The sequence below is a fragment of the Furipterus horrens genome, unplaced genomic scaffold, assembly GCF_987537825.1.
Source record: "Furipterus horrens unplaced genomic scaffold, mFurHor1.1.pri manual_scaffold_3, whole genome shotgun sequence".
NCBI classification, from domain to species: domain Eukaryota; kingdom Metazoa; phylum Chordata; class Mammalia; order Chiroptera; family Furipteridae; genus Furipterus; species Furipterus horrens.
This window is the reverse complement of record NW_028327173.1, coordinates 1,682,981-1,705,218: the sequence shown is the minus strand read 5'-3', so window position 1 is coordinate 1,705,218 and position 22,238 is coordinate 1,682,981. Positions and strand designations below refer to the sequence as shown.

Sequence of the window (22,238 nt, the reverse complement as noted above, 5' to 3'; positions counted from 1 at the left end):
GGCCAGGGCAGACCGTGCTCGGAGGGGGTGTCGCCCAGACCCTGTCCCACGTCCCTGGGGGCGGGTCTCGCCTCAGGGATCGAGATGGAGATCGTGAACAGCTGCGAGGCCCACAACGGCGGCTGCTCGCACGGCTGCAGCCACAGCAGCGAGGGGCCCCTGTGCACCTGCCCCCGTGGCTACGAGCTGGACGAGGACCGGAAGACGTGCATCGGTGCGACCTGGCTCCCCCCAGCTGCCTCACGCTCCGACGCGGGGGGTGCACTGCTGCGGAAGTCCCTCCTGTCACACCTGAGCCCCCTCTGCCCCTGGCCAGTGGGGCGGCCCAAGGGTGGCTCCTCCAGTCACTGGGAGTAGCACCCGAACCGCTGTGGAGTGTGAGGGGCCCCTGCCCACAGGGAGACATTGTCTCCAGGATGGGCTACCCCCAAACCCCCTGTGTGGCCCCACAGCCATAACGTGTGTCCTGTGGGTGCTGGCTGGTGTGTATGTGTGTGCAGCTGTGTGTGTATCATATGTGCATGCGTGCATGTGTGTGTGCGGCTCTGTACATTGTGTGGGCCTGCATGCAGGTATGTATGTGTGGCTGTGCACACGTCATGTGGGTTTGCATGTGGATGTGTGCAGCTGTACGTATAGTCCTGTGGACATGGATGCAGTTGTGTGCAGCTGTGCATGCATCGTGTGTGCGGCTGTGCGTGTGTCACGTGGGCATGCATGTATTTGTGGGCAGCTGTGCATGCATCGTGTGTGTGCGTCATATGGGCATGCATGTATTTGTGGGAAGCTGTGCATACATCGTGCGTGTGTCACGTGGGCATGCATGTATTTGCGGGCAGCTGTGCATGCATCGTGTGTGCGCGGCTGTGTGTGTGTCACGTGGGTGTGCGTGTATTTGTGGGCAGCTGTGCATGCATCGTGTGTGTGTGGCTGTGCGTGTGTCACGTGGCCATGCGTGTATTTGCGGGCAGCTGTGCGTGCATCGTGTGTGCGCGGCTGTGCGTGTGTCACGTGGGCGTGCATGTATTTGTGGGCAGCTGTGCATGCATCGTGTGTGTGTGGCTGTGCGTGTGTCACGTGGCCATGCGTGTATTTGCGGGCAGCTGTGCGTGCATCGTGTGTGCGCGGCTGTGCGTGTGTCACGTGGGCGTGCATGTATTTGTGGGCAGCTGTGCATGCATCGTGCATGTGCGTCATGTGGGCATGCATGTATTTGTGGGCAGCTGTGCATGCATCGTGTGTGTGCGGCTGTGTGTGTGTCATGTGGCCCTGCGTGCTGGTTCGTGCAGCTGTGCAGGCATCGTGTGTGCGTGTGTGCCCTGGCGGGTGGGGGGCGCTGGCATGGCGGCGCCGGGTGCAGCGGGTCCGTGTGTCCCCCAGACGTGGACGACTGCGCGGACTCGCCGTGCTGCCAGCAGGTCTGCGCCAACAGCCCCGGCGGGTACGAGTGCAGCTGCTACGCCGGCTACCGGCTCAGCCCCGACGGCTGCGGGTGTGAGGGTGAGCGTTGGGGGGCCGTGGGGGGCACCCTAAGGAAGGGTGGGGGTCGGCTGGGTGCCTGTTGGCTGCAGGGCGGTACAGACCTGCCTGCTGCCTCCCCGACCTGGGCACTGGTCCGTCCCCTCGCGTGGGGCGTCCACCGTCACTCTGACCCTGGGTGCGGGGGCGTGGCCGTGGCGGGGGCGTCACCCAGCAGGCGTAGGCCCGCGGGCAGAGCGGGGCCACTGGGGCCTCCCGAGTGCACCCTGAGGACAGGCCCCAGCGGCCCCATGTGCCTGCAGACGTGGACGAGTGCGCGTCTGACCGCGGCGGCTGCGGTCACCTCTGCACCAACCTGGCCGGCTCCTTCCTGTGCTCCTGCGAGGCCGGCTTCCGGCTGGACGAGGACCGCAGGGGCTGCTCCCGTGAGTCCGCACCAGTCACCACGGGGACCCCTTCCCGGAGCTCCGCGCCGCGCCTCCCTCTGGGGGACGGGCCAGAAGCAGCGGGCAGGGGAGGGTCTGCTCGGGCAGGAGCCACTCAGGCCTCGGGTGGGTGCAGCTCCTGCTGTGCCCAAGCGAGAGAAGGGACATCACACCCAGGACTGAGGACAGTGTCCAGAGGGGCAGAGCTGCTCCCCCCCCCCACCCCCCATCCACAGCCAGGTCCCTGGATCCAGGGTGGGAACCAGGCTGGAGCCGGGTCAGGTCCTCAGGACCCGGGGCCTTGTCTGTCCTGAGAAGGAGGGCCAGGAGAGCAGCGGGGACCCCGACTCCCCAAGACCAGGGCGAGGAGGGGCATGGGGGGCTGCAGGTAGGGCCCTGGGCGGCGGCCGCAGGGGAGCCGTTGCGAGGACGGGGCGGCCGGGCTGAGGGGCTGTGTGTCCCGCGCAGCCCTGGAGGTGCCCGAGGTGGACCTGGCTGAGCGGCTGCCCTTCGTGCGGCCCCTGCCCCACGTCTCGGTGCTTCAGGACGCGCTGCCGCACCTCTTCCAAGACGATGACAGCGGGCCCGAGGAGGCGGAGGCCCGGGGCGAGCACCGGCTGCAGGAGAAGTTCGGTGAGCGCGGGTCTGGCCCGGCGTCTGGCCTCGGCGAGGCGGCCGGGCCGCTTGGGCCACCCGGGTCTCGGTGCCAGGAAGGACCCCTGTAACGGCCTTGTTTGACCAAGGCTGAGGTCCAGCCACTGGTCAGTTTGCACAGGTCATGGGGGTGCTGAGCCTGGGCCGGACGTGGCCCCAGATCCCAGGCTGGGACCCTGTCAGGGCCTGGCGTCTGGCTCCCACCTCCCACTCTCTCACTGGGGGCTTTCGTGGGCAGAGGATGCCCCCCACCCCCCCGCGTGTCCCTTCTCTGGCTTCTGTGCCCTCGCGCCGGGCGGGGTCTGAGGCCCCTCTGCCATTTGCCCCCAGTCTGCCTGGATGGCTCCTTCGGCCCAGACTGCAGCCTGGCCTGCGAAGACTGCGGGAACGGAGCGACCTGCCTCCCGGGCATGGACGGCTGCGACTGCCCCGAGGGCTGGACCGGGCTCGTCTGCAACGAGAGTGAGTCCGCTGTGCGGGGGCCGGCGGGCAGCCCGCCCCGTTCGCGCCTGCCTGCTGCCCTGGGCAGGGGTCCACACGGGCCCTCCCACCCGCGCATTCAGTGTCTACTGCCCGCCTGCTCTGCACCAGGCGTCGGCCCCTCGCGGACGTCACCGGGGACCGGGGCTGGGACAGCGAAGGGTGTCAGGTGCAGAGGGGCTGGGTGCTGGGCCGGCGCTGCCTCGTCCCAGTGGGAGCAGTGTCTTCCCGGGACACACAGCCTGTGGGGCTGCAGCTTGTGGCCAAAACTCCCCTCCTCTGTCCGAGCCTGTGCCACTTGCCACCCAGTGTTCCCAGAGCAGGGACAGCCCGGGTGGCTCGGTCTCGGCCTCAGGGACTCCCCGAGGGTCTGCCTGTGGGGAAGGTGCATGTCCAGAGGGATGGGGTGTGGCCATCGGTCAGTGACCTCTGCCCTGCTGTGGGCATCACGGCACGAGCGTCCTGCTCCTCGCTCTGAGCAGTTGCTTCTAAACTGGGTGGCTCAAGCCCCGGGGGGCTGTCATCGTGTGCATGGAGGGGCTTTGGGGCCCAGTGTCCTTTTTGGGCGGCCCCCGACCTCGTCCTTCCTTGTCACCCCAGCTTGTCCTGCAGACACCTTTGGGAAGAACTGCAGCTCCCCCTGCAGCTGTCAGAACGGCGGGACCTGCGACCCTGTGACAGGGGCCTGCCGCTGCCCACCCGGAGTCAGCGGAACCCACTGTGAGGAAGGTGGGTGCAGCCTCTCTGGGCCTTGGGACTGTCCCTGGGGTGGGCCGGAGGGGAAGGCGCCCCTCTCAGCTCTCTCCTGGTCGCTTTCCTTCCACCGCGTGGGGACGGCAAGGCGGATGGGGGCGGCCCTTTCCTGGGAGGCCTGAGCTTTCCTGGCTTCCCAAGTGCCCTGGAGCCGGACGAGAGCAGATGGCGGAGACCGGACGGAAGCAGAACGCGTTAGGAAGGGGCTCCCCTAGGAGGTAGTGAGCCGCCCGTTCCTGGAAGTGTTCGAAGCGTTCAAGTAGACTTGTGTGATGGCTGGGCGGGGTTTGCAGAAGGCGTTACACCCAGGCCCGCGGTGGCAAGGAATGACCCTAGCGTCCTTCCTAACTGACGTGTCAGCCTGTCCGGAGGAACTTGAGAGTCCACAGAGGTGACTTCTTCAGGTGACGGGAGCTCCCTCTTGGAGTCTTAAGGCCGTGAAAATTCTGCTTGTTTTGCCCAAGAAAGTAGCTGCTGTAGTGAGAACCTCCTGCCTTAGCAAGCGGGCGGCGGCCATCGGCGGGCCCCACGCCTGTGCTTCGGGGCAGCCGTGTGAGCCCCGTGGGCAGGTCTCAAAGGCCAGGGCGGCCCGCAGGCTGTGCCGCCTCCCCCTGCTCCCCCTCCTCGGCTCTGGCAGCCCCCCTGCCTCTCTCCCCTTCTGACCTGCCGGCCCTGTTCTCTTGAGGGTCGAGAACCCCACTTCCTGTTAGCAGCTACCTGTGGGGTGGGCCCTGAACAGACCCAAGGATGCCACACAGGTAACAGGTCTGCATGTTGGTGATTCCGCTGTGAGGCCGTGTGGCCGAAGCCCAGGGTCCCCCGTGGGGTCCTGTGGTCAGGTATACCTGCGCTGGGGCTCTTGAGGAGGTCAGTCCCAAGAGAGGCCTGGCAGGCCAGTTTTCTGGGGCAGGGGGCTCCTCAGCCTGTTTGTCCCCTGGTTCGTCCAGGTGTTCTGGGCTTGCGGCCACTTCCCTCCAGTCTGCCTCGTCTTCCTGTCTCCAGCCTCCCCTCCTTTCTCTTGTGAGGGCACTGCTGCCGGGTTTAGGCTGGCACAGACAAGCCAGGATGCTCCTGCCTGGTGACCCTGGTGACTGGGATGTGGACATATCTTGGGGTCACTGTCCAGCCCATGTAGCCATTCCATGGGCAGGACTGAGTCGAGGGAAGCACTCTGGGAAGGAAGGCCAGAGCCCCCTCCTCGCCCTGGCCCCCAAGTGGGGGCGTGGGGCCCTGGTCAGCTGGGGTCATGTGTCCTTCCCTCTGAGGTCTAGAGATCAAGTTAGCAGCCACCGAGGGACCGAAGTCAGGACACTGGATGTGGGTCAGACACGGGAGATTGGGGCGGGGCCTGTGTGCATGTCCATGTGCGTGCTGAGCTGCGTGTCTGGCCTCCGGCCCTGGCCACCGTCCTGGCCACAGACCTTGGAAGGGAAGAGGCCGGCCAGGGCAGACGGCCACATCCGTGGGACTCCTCCTGTCCCTGCCCGGCCCTCCTGGGCCCTCCCTCATCCTCTGCACCCTTCCCTGTCTGGCTGCTGGTTGCCCCAAAGTCCTCCGGCCATGCCGCAGTGGCCAGGTCACTCCCGACTCTTGTGCTGGACACTGGAGCCCCTCAGAGCATCTCCTCGGGCGTGGGGGCCATTACAAGTGGGTGCTCACGAGGCCTCACCTCCCCCAGGCTGTCCCAAGGGCTTCTATGGCAAGCATTGCCGTAAGAAGTGCCACTGTGCCAACCGGGGCCGCTGCCACCGCCTCTATGGGGCCTGTCTCTGTGACCCAGGGCTCTACGGCCGCTTCTGCCACCTGGGTGAGTCCCAGTGCCCGCGTCCCAGGGGTGCAGCTGCTGCGCCTTACCGCCCACGGTCTGCCTCGGGTTTGACTTCACCACTTGCAGATGAGGATGTGGGGGCTCAGCGAGGTGCCCTGGCTGGGATGTGGGGTCTGCCCCAGGTCTGGGGACCCCAGGACGTCCGGGCAGGCGGTCCCCAGCCTAGATCAGGGAGGTGCCAGTGTCGTGCCTCAGAAGCTTCCGCGACACGGGATTCATCTTGGGAGCTGGAATTTCCTGGCAGCAAGGGCAGAGCCTGAAGCCCCATGGGACGTGCAGACCCCACAGGGAGGAGCAGTGGGCTGGTGGGGAAGGGTGGGTGGTGGTGAGAGGCTCCCTCCCAGCAGCTCTGTACAGAGAACACGGGGCCCCAAGCGTTTTCTAGCTGGAAAGTGGGGTGGCCCAGGGCAGATTCTTTAACTTCACTAAGACCCGGTTTCCCGTCTAAAATGGGCACAGTGGCCGGTCCTCTGGGACACCGGTGGCTGGGGCGGGTGCTGCCTGCGGCTCTGCGCCGGGTCCCAGGGACAAGGCCCAGTAAAGGGGGGCTGGAGACCCTGGGACCCGGGAGGGGTCGCGCCCGCAGGCGGCAGGCCGCTCACAGTTCTGAGGGCGCAGCCTGCCCGCCGTGGGCTTTTGGACCGGGCTGCGCGGAGGAGTGCCGGTGTGAGCAGCGGAACACGCGGGCCTGTGACAGCAAGGACGGCCGCTGCGCCTGCAAGGCGGGCTTCTGGGGCCCACGGTGCCAGCACGGTGAGTGCGCGGGGCGGGGCGCCTGGGGACCGGCTGAACCCGCAGCCCCTCTCCCCTCGCCCCCGCAGAGTGCGAGCCCGGCTTCTTTGGGCCGGGGTGCCAGCAGGCGTGTGCCTGTCCTCTGGGTGTGGTCTGCGACCCCGTCAGCGGCAAGTGTGGGAAGCAGTGTCCTGCCGGCTACCGGGGGGAGGACTGCGACCAGGGTGAGTGTCTCGTCCCTGGAGCTGGGGTCTGGGTGGGGTGTGGGTGGTCTGGCCCCCCAGGGTGCTGGGCGCGAACCCCAGCAAATGGGAGCTGAGTCAGCCCCTCGGCCTGGCCTGGGGGGCCACCTTCGCCCCGGCCCTTCTTCATCACTCTGGTCTGCCTGCCACTGTGCACCTGCAAACAGGCTTCGGCAGGGGCCGGTGTGCGCGCCCGGGGCCTGGCCCAGGGGAGCCGATGCTCCCTCCCTCTGTCCACTGCACGTGCCGGCTGGAGCGCAGGGGCTCCGCCCTGGTGGCCCGAGCCAGCCAGACAGGGAGCCGCTCCTGGGGGCGGTGGCTCGGAGCTGAGCCGGGGCCGGCCTTGCCGGCAGGTGCGTGGGCAGCAATGCTGAAGTCTGGGACCCCACGAGTAGGGGAGGCTGGGGGGACGCGAGTGGCCGAGGCTGGAGGCACGGGTCCCCCGTCACCTGTCACAGCAGAGGAGGGGAGAGCCCTCAGCGTGAGTGGCAGGGGCCCCGCAGGCGAGGACCCCCACGGCACACCATGCCCGGTCACACGCTCTCACTGTCCACAGCGCGGCCCCGGGCAGACGGAAGGGGACGGCGCGGCGGTGTGCGTGCCGCGGCCGTAGTCAGGGCACAGCCGGCCTGAGCTCCCTGCAGCCACAGGCCTGTCCCCTCAGCCATCCGCTGCCCGGCTGAACCCAGGGGTCTGTCTCCCCTCTGCACGCAGGCCAGGCCCTGCCATGTTGTGGCCCCAGGGACCCCAGCGATGATGCCCTGTCCAGGGCTCTCAGTCCCATCGCTACAGGGGTGCTGTGGGGGCCCCAGTCTGGACACCCCGCCCAAGCCCCACCTCGCCTCTGAGGAGCTCTGTGGCCAGCCTCTGCTTTCCTGGCTGGGGAGGCACCACGGAGGCCCCGGGACCCAGGCAGGCGGCCGCTGGTCTCCGCCCGGGTCCTCTCCACCCTGCGCCCACGCACACACGCGCAGCCCTCCCCGCCAGCCCCTGCGCCCTCGCCGGGGGCCTGTTTGCTGAGGCTTGGAAGGGCTTCGCCCCGGCCCTTCCCTGCTGTCTTCTTATTCTCCCGCTCCCCTTTTCCTTTAAAAGCCTTCAGTGCTCCAAGGATGAGCCCCAGGAAACGACACACGCAGCTTTTATAGAATGATGCTCCCCGCCACCCGCGGCTGTTAGGTCTGGAAAGTATTACTGAGCCAGACACACGCCTGCCCCCAATCAGTGGACGGGGAGGTCCCGAGGCCGGCGGGGCCGCTTCAGCCAGCTCTGCGGTCCCCCGCGCGTGGCCCCCAGCGTGACGCCTGCGTGTGTGCCTGTGCCCCGCGGCAGGCTGCGGGGGGTGCCCGCAGGGGCTGGGGCCCGTGACTTGGTTCCTTGGGGAGTGTCCTTTGTCCCAGAGCCCCAACAGGCCGTGCATGCGGGGCTTCTGCTCAGTGGGGTCTGTCTGGGAGTGGGGCGTGAGGTGTGGCCTGGCCGCCCCCTCCTGGTGCTGCGCACCCTTCCTAGGTTTGGGGAGCCTTCCTTTCAGCGGCATCAGGGCATTCACCCTGAGTCAGGGCAGCGTGTGGTATGCAGGGGCTCTGCAGAGCCCTCACGGGGTGGGGACCAAGGCACCCACGTTCTTTCCTGGGGTCCCGCCGGCCGCTCCTTCCCACAACCCGCTCTCTCCTCGGCTGGGGGCACGGCTCTGGGGGCCACAGCAGGCAGTCGGGGGGATCCGGGTGGTGGGAAGGAGGGCAGAGCGGGCCCGTCACCCACTCCTGGGCGCTCCCCAGGGTCCTACATGCCAGCTACTGCTGTGGCCGGGCTCTCTGGCGGCTGCACCCCCAGACCCTGCCCTCTGTGCCCGCCAGGGCGGCCCTCGCCTCTCCCCACACACGTCTGTCCAAGCAGGCCCCTCCCACTGCGCTCCGTGTGCCCTGCCCACACAGTGACCCCCTGCTCCCCCAGAGGACCCCAGCTGTGCCCAGCAGCCCTGCCGGGCAGGCAGCAGGGCCGGGGGGGCGGGGCCTGGGGGAGGAGGGCTGCATGTGCTGGTGGCTGAGGCCGCTCTGTCCTTCCCCTGCAGGGTGCCCAGGGGGGACATTCGGCGTGAACTGCTCAGGCTCCTGCCACTGTGGGGGTGCCCCCTGCGACAGGCTCACGGGGCAGTGCCTGTGCCCCCCTGGGCGGACGGGGGACGACTGTGGGGAAGGTGAGTGGCAGGCACGTCCTGGGGACCCCTCCCCTCCCTGGGATGCACCACGGTGGGTGGGCCCTGTGCCCCCCTGAAGGCTGGGCCCACGGGGTCATAGGGAGCCGCATCCCGGGGAAGGTTGGCCAGCAGAGCCCAGCGCTCCCCAGGGGCCCGCAGTTTGCCCTCGAGGCTCGTGTTTCCCGTACGGGGTCTCGATGGGCCCCCGTGCCTGCTGAGCCCCCCGGGGCAGCGGCTCCCCTTTGGGAGGTGGCACCCTGACCGCTTCCTCCCGCGCCCACTCTCGGCACGGGGCTCGGGGCGGCGCCTGGCCCAGCGGGGCCGCGGCAGGCTGACCAGCTGGGGGGTAGTTTGTCCCGAGGGCCGCTGGGGGCTCGGCTGCCAGGAGATCTGCCCGGCGTGCGAGCACGGAGCCGCCTGCGAGCCTCAGACCGGGGCCTGCCGGTGCCGCCCCGGCTACACGGGCGGCCGCTGCCAGGACGGTGAGTGTGCCGTGACCCGCCCGAGCCCCAGCCTGCGCCCCGCGACCCCCACCGTGGCTCACCCTCCCACCCCCACCGGCAGTGTGCCCGGCAGGCTGGTTCGGGCCCGGCTGCCACACGCGGTGCTCCTGCGCCAACGACGGGCACTGCGACCCGGCGACCGGACGGTGCAGCTGTGCCCCCGGGTGGACCGGCCTCAGCTGCCAGAGAGGTGGGTGGCCCTGTCCAGCGCCCCTGCCCTGGAGAGGCCTCCGCCCAGGATCCGGGGGACTGAGGGCCGGCAGGACGCCCTGTGCCCCTGGCCGGCTCCAGTGGGCTTGCGCAGGGTGACAGGGCTCTGTTGCAGCCTGTGACAGCGGGCACTGGGGACCCGACTGCAGTCACACCTGCAACTGCAGCGCAGGCCACGGGAGCTGTGACGCCGTCACCGGCTTGTGCCCGTGCGAGGCCGGCTTCGTGGGCCCGCAGTGCGAGCAGCGTGAGTGCCGGCCTGCCCCGCAGCCATGCTCGCTGCACGCACACAGCACGCACGAGCACCCTGTACACACGTGTGCACACGCACCCATGCACAACACTCACCTATACACAGGCGCACACAGTATACGGGTGCACACACCCACACGTGCACACAGCATGTATGCGTCCCCACAGACACACACATGCGCACCCTTACATGCACCCAAATGCACACACTCTACACATGTGCATGTGCATGCTTGTACACACATGGATGCACACATGCACACCCTTACACAGTGCAGTCACAGATGCACGCACACCACACTCGCATGCATGCACACGCGCACACATGCACATACGCATGCATGCACCCCTATACACATGCACACACCCATATGTACATGACACACACCCCTGTACACATTTGCATGCACACCCCCCCATAGATGCGTGCACACCCCCCCATAGATGCATGCACACAGCACACGTTCCCTCCTATGCAGCGCGCGTGCACGCACAGCCTTACACACGTGCCCCGACAGCGCTTTCGCACACATGCACACATGCATGCTTGCACAGATGTACACATGTACACCACACACGCACACAGGCACACGTCACACTTGCATGCATACACGTGCACATACATGCTCACACACAAATGCACGCGTGCAAACAGATACACACCTTCACGTATACATGTGCACGTGTTGGGGGCCCTAGCCCTGCCCTCTTGTCCCCATAGAAGCAGGGGTCCTGCTCCTCTGAGCTCCCCCCCCCCCAGCCTGGCCCCCGGCCCCACCCTCCCCCGCCCTGGGCCCAACAGGAGGTCCCCCCAGAGCTGCAGGCAGAGAGAGGAGGAAGGTGGCTGCTAAGGACCAAGGGCCATGCTTTGAGCCCGTGCCCCCTGTGGCTGAGCCGGGGGGTACGAGCTGGGCCCAGGGCAAGTCCTCCTACAAGTAGCCCCAAAAGCCACACCCAGGGCTCCTGTCTCCCCTGAGGCTCAGTTCTTACGCGGGCAGGGACGGTGCAGAGGCGTGTGGGTGAGCCCAGCGCCCCCTGGCGGGGTGGGGCGGGGCTTCTCCACGCACCAGCCCTCAGCCCTGCCCCACTGGGACGGCGGAGGTCCGGGCGGGACAGGGCGAGGCTCACGGCCCCCCAGCTGACAGGGGCGGGCTGTGCGTCTCAGGGTGTCCCCAGGGCCTCTTCGGGCCAGGCTGCAGGCGGCGGTGCCAGTGTGAGCACGGGGGCGCCTGCGACCACGTCAGCGGGGCCTGCACCTGCCCAGCCGGGTGGAGGGGGACTTTCTGTGAGCGAGGTGAGCCAGGGAGCGCGTGGCGGCAGTGTGGGCGGGGCCTGGTGGCCTGGCCGCCCCTCACCGCCCCTCTCCTGCAGCCTGCCCGGCCGGCTTCTTCGGACTAGACTGCCGGAACGCCTGCAACTGTGCGCCCGGCGCCCCGTGCAACGCTGTGAACGGCACCTGCCTCTGTCCTGCCGGCCACCGGGGCCCCCGCTGCGCCCAGAGTGCGTAAGGCCCCGTCAGCCCTGGGGGCTGCAGGTGGGGGGCTGGGTCACTGGGCCAGACTCGTTCCTGGGGACCGGTCTGGCTGTAGGAGCTTCTAGCGGGCCACCCTGGGGGACACGGCTTTGCCCACGAAGCCCAGCGGGTGCTCCCTATCCAAGGTCACCCTGAGCAACACCCAGGCCAGAGAGAGGAACGGTGACCACAGCCTGTCCAGCTGCCCCCGCCTGGGATCCCTGTCCCCTGACCCCTGACCCCTCTCCTGCAGCCTGCCCGGCCCTCACCTTTGGGCACAACTGTAGCCAGGCCTGCTCCTGCTTCAACGGGGCCTCCTGTGACCCAGTCCACGGGCAGTGCCACTGTGGCCCTGGCTGGATGGGCCCGAGCTGCCTGCAGGGTAAGCCCTGCCCAGCACCCCGGGGTCACCTGGCACCTGGGGGAGACAAGGAAGGCGGCCTCTTAGGACTCAGGGCCACGCCCTTAGGTGCTGAGCCCCCGACAGCTGGATGGGTGAGCTCAGCTGGCCTGGGGCCAGTTGCCCTGGGGACAGCAGTGGGCGAGGTCTCTGCCACCCCCCAGTTTGATGCTGGGCTTCGGGCTGGCCCTCCTGGGGGGGCGGGCCCGGGCCCCCGTGGGCCTGGCTGGTGGGTGCTGCATGCTGCTCCCCGCTCCGTCGCCAGCCTGCCCCCCGGGCCTGTATGGCGAGAACTGTTGGCACGCCTGTGTCTGCCGGAACGGAGGCACCTGCGACCCTGTGTCCGGCCAGTGCACCTGCCCGGAGGGCTGGGCCGGCCTGGCCTGTGAGACGGGTGAGTGCGGGGCGGGTGAGGGGGGGCGGGGACCCTGGGGGTCTGTGGGAGTCGGCGCTGGCAGCCCCTCCCTCCGCTTGGGGTGGGCACAGCGCCCTGCGTGTGGCCTTGCGCCTGCAGGGTGAGCAGCCCCCGCACCTCTCCTTTCCGGGGACACGGGATGCGAGGCTTTGGGGGGTTCCCAGGGTCACAGCCCTGCCACAGGTGGAGGGACCCTCACCCATGCCCGCCCCTGCAGAGTGCCTCCCGGGGCGCTTCGGAGCTGGCTGCCAGCACAGCTGCAGGTGCCTCAATGGCGGCCTCTGTGACCAGCACACGGGCAGCTGCCTCTGCCCCGCCGGCTGGACGGGCGACAAGTGTCAGAGCCGTGAGTGGGATGGGTCGGGGGCTGTGCAGGGAGGCCCAGAGGCCGCACGGGCCAACGAGGGGTGGTGCAGCCCCGCTCCAGGTGTGGGTCTTCAGCAAGGCGGCCGCCTGTCCTGCAGGGGGCGGGGCTGCTGTTTGAGGGTCCCCTTGAGAGGGTCTCGCCCCCGAAGCAGGGCTGGAGGGGTGGCCGCAGCCGTCCCCCTGTGCCCCTACAGCCTGTGCCGAGGGCACGTTTGGGGCCCGCTGTGAGGAGCGCTGCGCCTGCCGGCGGGGGGCCGCCTGCCACCACATCAGCGGGGCCTGCCTCTGCCCCCCGGGATGGAGAGGCTTGCGGTGTGACACTGGTGAGCCCCCAGCTCTGCCTGCACCCGAGGGAGGCCTTCTGCCCCAGAGCCCCCCAGGGCAGCACCGGCCCGGGGCTCCCACCCCAGCTTGCTCCGTCCTGCAGCCTGCCCGCGTGGCTGGTTTGGAGAGGCCTGTGCCCGGCGCTGCCAGTGCCCACCGGACGCCGCCTGCCACCACGTCACTGGGGAGTGTCGTTGTCCCCCTGGCTTCACCGGGCCTGGCTGTGAGCAGGGTAGGTGACCGAGCGGGGTGGGCCCCGGGTGGCGGGTAGCGCAGCCCGCCTGGTGCGACCTGAGGTCCAGGCCGCACGTTCCCCTGTGCTGGGCCTCAAAACCCCACGCCAAGAGGGGCCCGGGGCTGACTCGGGGAGGGCTCCTGCTCCGGGGCTGGGCTGGGGCTGACGCCCCGCGCCCGCCTGCACCCCAGCCTGCCCTCCCGGCACCTTTGGGGAGGACTGTGCGCAGAAGTGCCAGTGTCCCAGTGAGACCCACGCCTGCCACCCCACCTCGGGCGTCTGCGTGTGTGCTGCCGGCTACCATGGCGCCGGCTGCTGGCAACGTGAGTGCTGCCTGGCCCCAAAGGTGGGGGGCGGGATAGGGGGGCTCTGCGTAGGGGGCACACCCAGCCCCTCAGTCCCCAGCAGCTGGCCCGTCCTCCTGCAGGGTGCCCTCCCGGGCGCTTTGGGTCCGGTTGTGAGCAGCTGTGTGGATGTCTCAATGGGGGCTCCTGCGACTCTGCCACGGGGGCCTGCCACTGCCCTGTCGGGTTCCTGGGGGCCGACTGCAACCTCAGTGAGTGCGGGGTGGGGCGGGGGGTTCCCTCCCGTGCCTGGGTGGGCGGGCCCCACCCCCAGTCTGCGAGGAGGACCGCCCACCTCCTTGGTTGTCCTGTCGGCCCTGGCTGGGTGGGGCTGGGGGCGTCCCTGTAGGCAGTGGGGGTGCCCCCTCTCAGGTTGTGCCCCCCAGGGGTGGTACACTGCCACGAGGAGGCCAGCGGGCATCCTGCCGAGAACAGGGCCTTTCCTGGAGTCAGGTGGGGACGTCCCACCGTGGGGGGTGCTGGCTGGGCCGCTGGGCCTCAGTGAGTCACTGGGCCCCCAGCAGAACCTCGGGATGGGAGATGCCAGAACTGTGTGGCAGGGGAGCAGGCAGCCTCTGCTCTGTCTTGGCCACACATCGGACACTCCTCCTTGCCCCATGCTGTCCCCGGACGGCAGAGAAGGGGGTCCAGCCAGGGACAACACCCTCGCACTTCCTCCTGGCAGCCTGTCCCCAGGGCCGCTTTGGCCCCGGCTGTGCCCACGTATGCAGCTGTGGGCAGGGGGCGACCTGTGACCCCGAGACTGGCACCTGCACCTGCCCCCCCGGGAGGACTGGCGCCCACTGTGAGCACGGTGAGTGCCAGCTGGCTGCTGCCTTGTGCTCCCAGGTGTCCCTTCGCCAGGCGTGGGCAGAGCAGAGGGCTCCCATGACCCATTCACACCTGTGGCTTCTGTAGAGACCTCCCCGCCCCCGCCAAGTGCCCCATGGGATAAGCGAGCCCCCTGCTTGTGTTCATAGCAGTGTCCTGCTCGGGTCAGTGGGCCATCCAGCACCAGCCCACGCCTTCCCTTGACCGGTGGCCCCTGATTCAGGTCACCAGGTGACCTGCTCACATCCCTGTGTCCAGTGGCAGGCTGCCCGGGGTCTGTCTAGCCCTGTAGCAGGAGGCGTCAGGTAGCTGTTTAGTCTGAGGATGGAGCCGGCCTCCTGGCTGCTGTCCCCTTGGGGTGGGTCTTTCTAGCCCTTCCTGCCGGGCTGAGGGGCTGGGCCTCTGGGAGAGGGCAGGCCGAGCGCAGGCCTTGGTGGACAAACGGGATGACCCCGGGATCAGTCGCGGAGCTTATGCTCCTGATGGTGTGCAGGCCTCCACAGCCACGCCCACAGCCCCTTAGCCTGCCCTCCGGGGGCTCAGAGCCGCCTGCCACCCTCTGATCATCACACAGGGACTGGTGACATGCCCTGCTTCTCAGCCTGTGGCAGCAAAGGGTCAGGAGCCCCAGGACCTGGCTCCAGCCAGGGCATGTCCTCACTCCCAGAGGACAGCAGCCGTGGGTGAACCAGATTATGAACAGGGGCCGCTGGAGTTCCAGATGCACCTGTGAAGAGTGCTGTCACCTCCAGGAAGGCTCCCTGATCCCCTCCCATTGGCTGGGCTGGCGCTCAAAGCCCCTGGAGGGCCCTGGCCCCTTTCCCCTGAGCACCCTCAGCTCTGGGGCAGGCCTGGCCTTTGCTGGCGGAAAGGATGGATGAAGGGGCAGGATGCGGCTGGCGTCGCTCCCTGGCACCTGTGCACGCAGGGTGCAGAGACTGGCCTGAGGGGTCCTGGGGAATGTTTGTTGAATGAATGCTGGACCTCGTGGGGCCAGGGCTCCCAGCAGTGCCTGGCTTCTGTCTGTAGACTGTCCCCAGAACCGGTTTGGTGTGAGCTGTGAGCACGTGTGCTCCTGCAGAAACGGGGGCCTGTGCCACCCCTCCAATGGCAGCTGCTCCTGTGGCCTGGGCTGGACGGGGCCACACTGCGAGCTGGGTGAGTGTCCGGGCCGGCCGGGGGGGCCGGGGGCTAAGTGGCCCTGCACGTCCGAGGCGGGAGGCTGACCCGTCGCTCTCTGCAGCCTGCCCCGCCGGGCACTACGGGGCCGCCTGCCGCCTGGAGTGCTCCTGCCGCCACAACAGCACCTGTGAGCCGCGCACGGGCGCCTGCCGCTGCGGCCCCGGCTTCTACGGCCAGGCCTGCGAGCACTGTGAGTCATGGGGTGGGGACCGCTGGCCCGGCGTCCACTCCTCCCGCACAGGTTACGGTGGGGTCACACTGGAGCCTGTAGAGCACCCACCCGAGCCCAGGCCTTCATGGGGGGGGGGGGGGAGCCCAGGCCCCGGAACCCCGTCCTCGCTCACTCGGGGAGACCAAGGGAGGCGCTCTAACCCGTCCTCCCCCAGCTTGTCCGCCCGGCTTCCACGGGCCTGGCTGCCAGGGGCTGTGCAAATGCCAACGCGGAGCCCCCTGCCACCCCGTCAGCGGCCAGTGTCTCTGCCCCGCCGGCCTCCAGGGCCCGCGCTGCGAGAGGGGTGAGTGCCCCAGGCCCGCCCCTCGCCCTGGCCCCGCCCGTCGGCCGTGGGACTGGAGCAGAGGCTGAGCGCCCGCCCCGCCCCCACCAGGGTGCGCGCCAGGCTCCTTCGGAGAGGGCTGCCGTCGGCGGTGCGGCTGTGCGCCCGGGGCGAGCTGTGACCCCGTCACTGGCCGCTGCCTGTGTCCCCCAGGCCGCATGGGGACCACCTGTGACCTGAGTGAGTCTGCGGTCCCACTGCGGGGACGCGGGGATGGGTCTCTGTCAGTGGTCCAGCCCCGCCCGCGCCACGCCCTGGTCTGGGCTTGGTGTCCTTCCAGGTCCGCCCCTCTGCAGGGGGCAGCTGCGCAGAGCTCCCACCCTGTGGTCAGAGCCCTGTCCTCAGGCCGCGCACAGAGTTCCCAGGTGACCTCAGCCCAGGGTGGGGGCCGAGGTCATAGAAAGAGTCCCTGGTGAGGTGGGAAGAACTTCCTGACCTGCCACCATGGGGGGGGGGGTGGATAGGAGGTGCCGTCCTGTACGTGGTCTTGCCCTGGGCATGCCTCTCTGACTGCCAGACACCCCTTTGTCACCCCTGGGGCCAGGCAGGACCTGGGGCCTCTGACTCAGCAGGTGCCTGGCGCCTTCCCACGTGAGCTCACACGGGTCAGGGAAACTGCAGGCCTTGCGCAGAGGGTGGGCGGCCTGGCTGGGGCAGGTGTGGGCTGGCCCTCAGCCTTGTCGCTCTGCCCCTTCCCCCGCAGCCTGCAGAGGCGGCTTCTTCGGGCCGGGCTGTGCCCTGCGCTGTGACTGCGGGGGTGGCGCCGACTGCGACCCTGTCAGTGGCCGGTGTCACTGCGTGGATGGCTACACTGGGCCCACGTGCCGGCAAGGTGAGCCAGGCCCCTGGGGAGAGAGGAATGGGGACGCTGTGCCCCCGGCCCCACGACTGGCCCAGGCTCGTTCCCCCTTCCCACATGCACAGCTGTCCCATCCCGGTACCCCGGCTTCTGGTGAGAGAAGTGTGACCTTACAGCCGGGGTACCTTGGAGCAGGGCTTGGCTTGGTGCCAGCCCGGAGCAGCCCCGCCATCTCCAGCCCCAGATGGCTCCTCCCACACGGCGGGGGTGGGGGCGGGGGCGGAAGGGGGGGGCCCACCCTGGGCGGGGGCGGAAGGCGGGGGCCCACCCTGGGCGGGGGCGGAAGGGGGGGGCCCACCCTGCCCGTCAGGTGCTCTGGACACCGTGCTGGCTGTGGCGGCCCCTGGTGGTCAGGTGCGGTACTGCACAATGGGCCCAGACAGCCTTGGGCGGTCTTGACTTCAGAGGGGCTGGAGTGGGTGCTGCCCTGAGGCCCCGTCGGAAGGCGGACAGGCAGGGCCTTGCTGCCCCCTGCTTTGGATTGGATCTGGCTGGGTCTGTAGTGAAGCCCCTCCATCCAGCCCAAAGTTCGGACAAAGCCGGGCTGGGAGGGCTCCTTTGGGGAGGGGAGAGGACCCCCATTTGCATAAGAGGGGGACCCCTGCAGGCCTGGGCTTCCCATCACTGTGGTCCCCCCTGGAGTGGGGCGCTAACATGAATTCTGTCTGTCTTCAGGTGGGCCCCCCCAGCTCCCTGGGACCCCGTTCCCAGCCCTGAGTCCAGGTATGGGGCTGGGTGGCATTTGGTGGCTCACTGGTACGTCATCAGCAGACTAAGGCCAGAGGTGGGAGAGGCTCGGAGGATGGCCCAGGGGAAGCTGGGAGGAGAGGAGGGAGCTGGAGAGCTGGAGGGGAAGCGTGAAGCACCCCACCCCCCTGCCCCGGCTGACCCCCGCCTCCTGCCCCTGCAGTGGCGTCCCCGGCAGCCCCTCCCAGACCAGCGCCCGGGCTCCGCAGCAGGGCAGAGGAGCGCTAGCTCAGAGGCAGCGAGGCGTGCGTGCCTCCCGGTGCTGCGCCAGGGGACACAGGGGCTTTGGTGACTGCTGAGGAGGGACACCGTGGGCCCGCACTGCGGCCCACCTGCGCTTCAGAGGGCCGTGTGGCCTCCGTCTGCAAGGACCTGCAAGGACCGATCGTCGGGCCTCCAGGAGGGAGGCTCCGCCTGGGACGGGACTCAGGTCCCAGCGAGTGGACCAGCCTGCGCTGAGGAGGCCCGGCCCCGCCCCACCGGCCGGCTGCGGGGGCGGCTGGCGCTGTGGGCCCCTTGGTGCTGGGCCCCGGGACGGGGCAGCCCCGCCTGCTCCCGGCCGTATTTATGTGATGGTATTTATGGGCAGCCGGGCACGCCCGCTGCGCCCCGGGGTGCTGGAAGGCCGCCTGTCCCCTGCCTGCCCCAGGGAGCCCTGGCCAGGGACTGTGGGGCCCTGAGGGGCCTCTGGGCGGTGGGCCCTGGTCCTTTGTGAAACCCAGTGAGTTAAGAAAGAAGCAGCTGCTGCTGGAGGCCTGCGTGTGCGTCTCTGTGCGGGCTCCGCTGGGCAGCCCCCAGGGGACGGGAATGACTGTCCCCCTGACGGGGACCAGGCCCATCTGTCCCTGCTCCTCCCTGGCGGTGGGGGTGCCGACAAGCGAAGCTGGGGGCCGCCCTGCTCCCCAGAGCTGTAGAGGGACAGCGGGGCTGCTCCGGCGGAGGCGGGTGGGCCTGCTAGACCAGCCCGCGGTCCCGGAACCTGCCGGCAGAGAGCTGCCCGACCCCAGGGCAGGGTGGCGTGGGGGCAGCGCGGGGCCCCACACACCCCATGCCGGCCCCGCCTGACCTCAGGCCAGAAACACGGGTGAGGAGAGACCACCACAGGGCAAGTGGCCAGTAGAGAGGGTTGGACCCCGACCGTCACACCAGACACTGAGGGTCTGAGCCGTAGCCCCCGTCCTCGTCCCTCCGGCAGCCACCCCGAGGGCAAAGGACCTCCCGGGGCAAAATACGGAGAGTCTGGGAGGCCCTGCCCCTTACGCAGGCAGGCAATGAGCAGTGGGTAGCAGAGGAAGCCAAATGAAGGGCCATGTGCTAGGACTTGAGGAAATTGGGCAAATATCCGAGGCCTGAGGGTTGGCGGGGGTGGGGAGGCAGCCGCAGGTGAGCCGTGGGAACGCCGAGTGGGGGCCGGCAGCAGGGGCTCCCCCAGCCCGGGACACGCCCCCGCCGGCAGCCGGAGGCTGAGAGCAGGGGTGGGGGTGGGATGCACAAGGAAGGGCGGGCAGCCGTCTAACTGAAGAAAAAGAAAACCGTGGGCACAGGGCCACAATGAACGTGATCTCAGAGCAAAAGGTGGGTGATCTCAGAGCGGAAGGGCTCAACGTGCGGAAAAATAAAGGTTCAAAAGCCACCCCCCCCCCCCCCCCCCCCCCCCCGCGCTTGAAGGGTATCAGCCGCCAAGAGGGAAGGAACGCGAATCAGTGACGTCAGACTTGGTCATGGGAACGTTCCAAGCAAAAAGACTCGGATGTTCTGTTTTCAAAGTGTTTAAGGAAAAAACTTGAACCTTGAAATTTGCGTCCTGCTCAGCCTCACCAAACAGCAAAGCCCCCGCTGCTCTGGGCGGCTCCCCAGGCGGAGACCTGCGCTGCACGCGCAGGAGGGGCGGGGGCGGGGCGGGGGTGCCGTGACCTGGTTGTAACAGAGCCCTGGGCTGCTCCGACTGAGACAGAGCCCACGGGCTGTTTAGTGAGGGGTCCGACTGCCCGCTGCCAGAATCATAACTCAATACCAGAGTTTGGTGAAAAGAAAAAGAATTGTTTATTTGCACATGGTTCTGCCTCCCCCTCCCAGACCTGGCCAGTCTCAGGAAAGTCAGAAACACCGTTTCCCTACTTCCCAGGCACAGCTCAGCTTTACCAGCAGCTGCCCATCACTCAGTTCTGACTGGGGAGGTCCTTTCTGTGCTGTGGTGCCCTCCAGCTCTCAATGCAGGGCCGCCTGGGTTCTCAGCCTCCTTGCAAACTGCCTTCTTCCTGCAAACTGCCTTCTTCCTGCAAACCGCGTGGATCTCCTCTCCTTCTCCAAGCAGCCTGGCAAGATCCTCTTCTCAAAGAGCCTCTTCTCAAAGCAGCCTGGGGATCCCTTCTCCAAGCCAGATGGAGGGAGCCCACAAGAGCCCGAGAGTGAGGGCGTGAGGGCCAGAGAGAGCCTGAGAGAGGGAGCCTCCTAGAGCCAGAGCCAGCCCAAAATGTCCGCAGCTGCTTCTCTCTCCTCCCTGCCTCCTCTCTCCCCTCGTCCTCTCACACAGTGGGTGTTGCAAACAGTTCTGACCATTCACAGAACCCACGTAGGCTCGGTCTGCTTCTTCCGTCCCAGCCCACAGTCCAAGATCCCTCCCGTCTTCCTGAGTCTTGGAAGTAAAGCGGGTCTTTGCAACAATGTTTCCAGCCACTAGCTCCAGGCATGCAAGGGCATCCTGAAAGCTGCTTCCTGCTCCCTATCTCCCAGCCGCACACTCTGGGGTTTGTTTTTGGACTCCCCTGTTTCTGTAACATGGTCACCCTGCAAACAGCCTAGGGAGTAAGAGAATCAAACGTCCACGTTAACTGAACAGAAACCCCCAACAGTCCCATCAGGCGGGGCGTGTGCTCCTCGCTGCTGCCGGTCGGGGGCGTGGAGGACAAATAACCCCGAGCGCTGGGTCGTGGTGAGACAGGTGTAACCTTCGCCCGGAGATGGAAGGGTGCCCGGCATTCAAACCACCTGGAGGAGAGGTCTCTGCGGGGCGGGGCGGGGGCTGGGGAGGAGGAAGGAGGAAGCAGATGGACAAATCCGAACGTAAACGGTTACAAGTGGTCGGGAAGCAGATCCCTGGACGGCGGTAAACATCGTTCACACGATTCACTAAAAGCGACGCCTAGATGCACACAAAGGGATGCGTGTCAAGTGAACCCCAAGACCACTAGGGTGGGAGTTTTCATATTTCAAACTTAAAAGCATCCTAAGTGACTATATAAATATACACCCAGACATGCGTGTAGCCGCCCTGGCTCAGCGTTCCACGGCAGTGACGATGTAACAGACAGACACCTAGGGATGTTAACATGTTCTATGAAAACCGAGAGGTCAGGCCAAAGGACATAAGCAGTGACGAAGTCTGAATAAGCTTCCGTGCATGCTACATTTTATGCTTAGACTCCTATATTATACTCATGTATGTCTACACTGATATTTACGTATATAAACTACACTCAGCATGAAGAAAACGTTTCACAAAATCAAAATTTCTTGGAAGACTAATAAGAACAAACTTTAGCAAGATGATTGGTTTTTTAAACATAAGGCAAGACAAAAACAAGAAAATTACACAATAGCATGATATAAAAAAATGTTATGGACAACTATGTACCAATAACCTTAAAAAATGAGAAAATGGGCATGTTTGGGGAAAATACAAAATGCCAGAATCAGTGTAGGTAGAAATAAACACTTGAATAAACCAAAAACCTAAGTAAATGCAAACAGTAATCAAAGCGCTCTCCTCGGTACCTGTGGCCATAAAGCCTGGGACGATGCTGGTGCAGGCGGTTGTGCCGACTTTCAAGACACTATGAACTTCAACACGATTATTCCAGAAACTTCAGAGGAAAACAGTGCAGCTTATTTCCCAAGGTCAGCGTGACCTTGGTCCTAAAACCAGTGTTGAGGGCGGTGCCAGAAAAGAGACATACAGGCTCTTCTGTGTACGCCAAAATCCCAAATAATATATTAGCTCCTCAATAAAAATATTTTAGAACTGCCGTTAAGGTCATCCAGTGGGAGCTGGACTTGATGTGGAATCAAGCCAGGGCTGTTTGATGCCAGAAACTGCTTGTGCCTCTGGCTGAGACGGAGCAGAAGAGCAGGAGGCGCTGGGCAGAGTCCAGCATCTACGTGGGACACAAACTCCCAGAGAACGAGACAGACGGGCACCCTGGACAGCGGTGTGGGCCATGCGTCCAGGGCAAGTCGGGTGGAGAAACCAGTGGGCTCGAGTCTGTCCACGTGAAGCTGTCAGGGCCTCCCCTGCTCCCCTGGTGCACACCAGGGTGCCACCCTTTCTCATCCATCGCTCCTCTCCACGGCCCTGATGGGACAGCCTGAACGCCTGGGGCCCTTTCCCACCAGGGCGCAGCATGTGGGTGGTGCGGGCTGTGCGTGCTTCAGGCAAGACCAGCAAGTGGGACCCCTGGCCGGGACCCGGGTAGGGCCCAGGAAACCCTGCAACATTTAACAGGTCCCCTTCACGATCAAGAATGATGTCCCTGTCACTCCCCTGCCCCACACCAGCAGCTTCCAGGGGCCAGAAACGAGGGGTGAGGATCTGGGTGGGGAGGCGCTCGCGCTCTGGTTTCCCTACGGCGGAGCTGAGAGCCAACAGACGGTCCGCACAGGCAGCGAGCACTCGGCAAGGTGGGCACCGAGTCGCCCAGGTACGTAACACGGAGAAAA

General features: G+C 66.8%; 1 protein-coding gene across 1 annotated transcript in view; it reads left to right on the top strand.

Annotated features, from left to right (window-relative positions):
* MEGF6 (multiple EGF like domains 6) overlaps positions 1-18,029 on the top strand; it is a 30,625-nt gene extending 12,596 nt beyond the window's left edge. Inside the window, exons 6-35 of the mRNA XM_090268491.1 lie at positions 77-214; positions 1,381-1,500; positions 1,782-1,904; positions 2,373-2,537; positions 2,889-3,020; positions 3,639-3,767; positions 5,470-5,598; positions 6,238-6,372; positions 6,441-6,575; positions 8,662-8,787; positions 9,138-9,269; positions 9,352-9,480; positions 9,616-9,747; positions 10,918-11,046; positions 11,124-11,252; positions 11,519-11,647; positions 11,931-12,059; positions 12,298-12,426; positions 12,641-12,769; positions 12,874-13,002; positions 13,197-13,328; positions 13,433-13,561; positions 14,035-14,163; positions 15,210-15,338; positions 15,424-15,552; positions 15,749-15,877; positions 15,968-16,096; positions 16,620-16,748; positions 17,451-17,498; positions 17,686-18,029. Of these exons, the coding sequence (XP_090124617.1) occupies positions 77-214; positions 1,381-1,500; positions 1,782-1,904; positions 2,373-2,537; positions 2,889-3,020; positions 3,639-3,767; positions 5,470-5,598; positions 6,238-6,372; positions 6,441-6,575; positions 8,662-8,787; positions 9,138-9,269; positions 9,352-9,480; positions 9,616-9,747; positions 10,918-11,046; positions 11,124-11,252; positions 11,519-11,647; positions 11,931-12,059; positions 12,298-12,426; positions 12,641-12,769; positions 12,874-13,002; positions 13,197-13,328; positions 13,433-13,561; positions 14,035-14,163; positions 15,210-15,338; positions 15,424-15,552; positions 15,749-15,877; positions 15,968-16,096; positions 16,620-16,748; positions 17,451-17,498; positions 17,686-17,750 (3,776 nt within the window). The 3' untranslated portion in view covers positions 17,751-18,029. The remainder of the gene's footprint in view (positions 1-76; positions 215-1,380; positions 1,501-1,781; positions 1,905-2,372; positions 2,538-2,888; positions 3,021-3,638; positions 3,768-5,469; positions 5,599-6,237; positions 6,373-6,440; positions 6,576-8,661; positions 8,788-9,137; positions 9,270-9,351; positions 9,481-9,615; positions 9,748-10,917; positions 11,047-11,123; positions 11,253-11,518; positions 11,648-11,930; positions 12,060-12,297; positions 12,427-12,640; positions 12,770-12,873; positions 13,003-13,196; positions 13,329-13,432; positions 13,562-14,034; positions 14,164-15,209; positions 15,339-15,423; positions 15,553-15,748; positions 15,878-15,967; positions 16,097-16,619; positions 16,749-17,450; positions 17,499-17,685) is intronic.
* Positions 18,030-22,238: the final 4,209 nt, after the last annotated feature.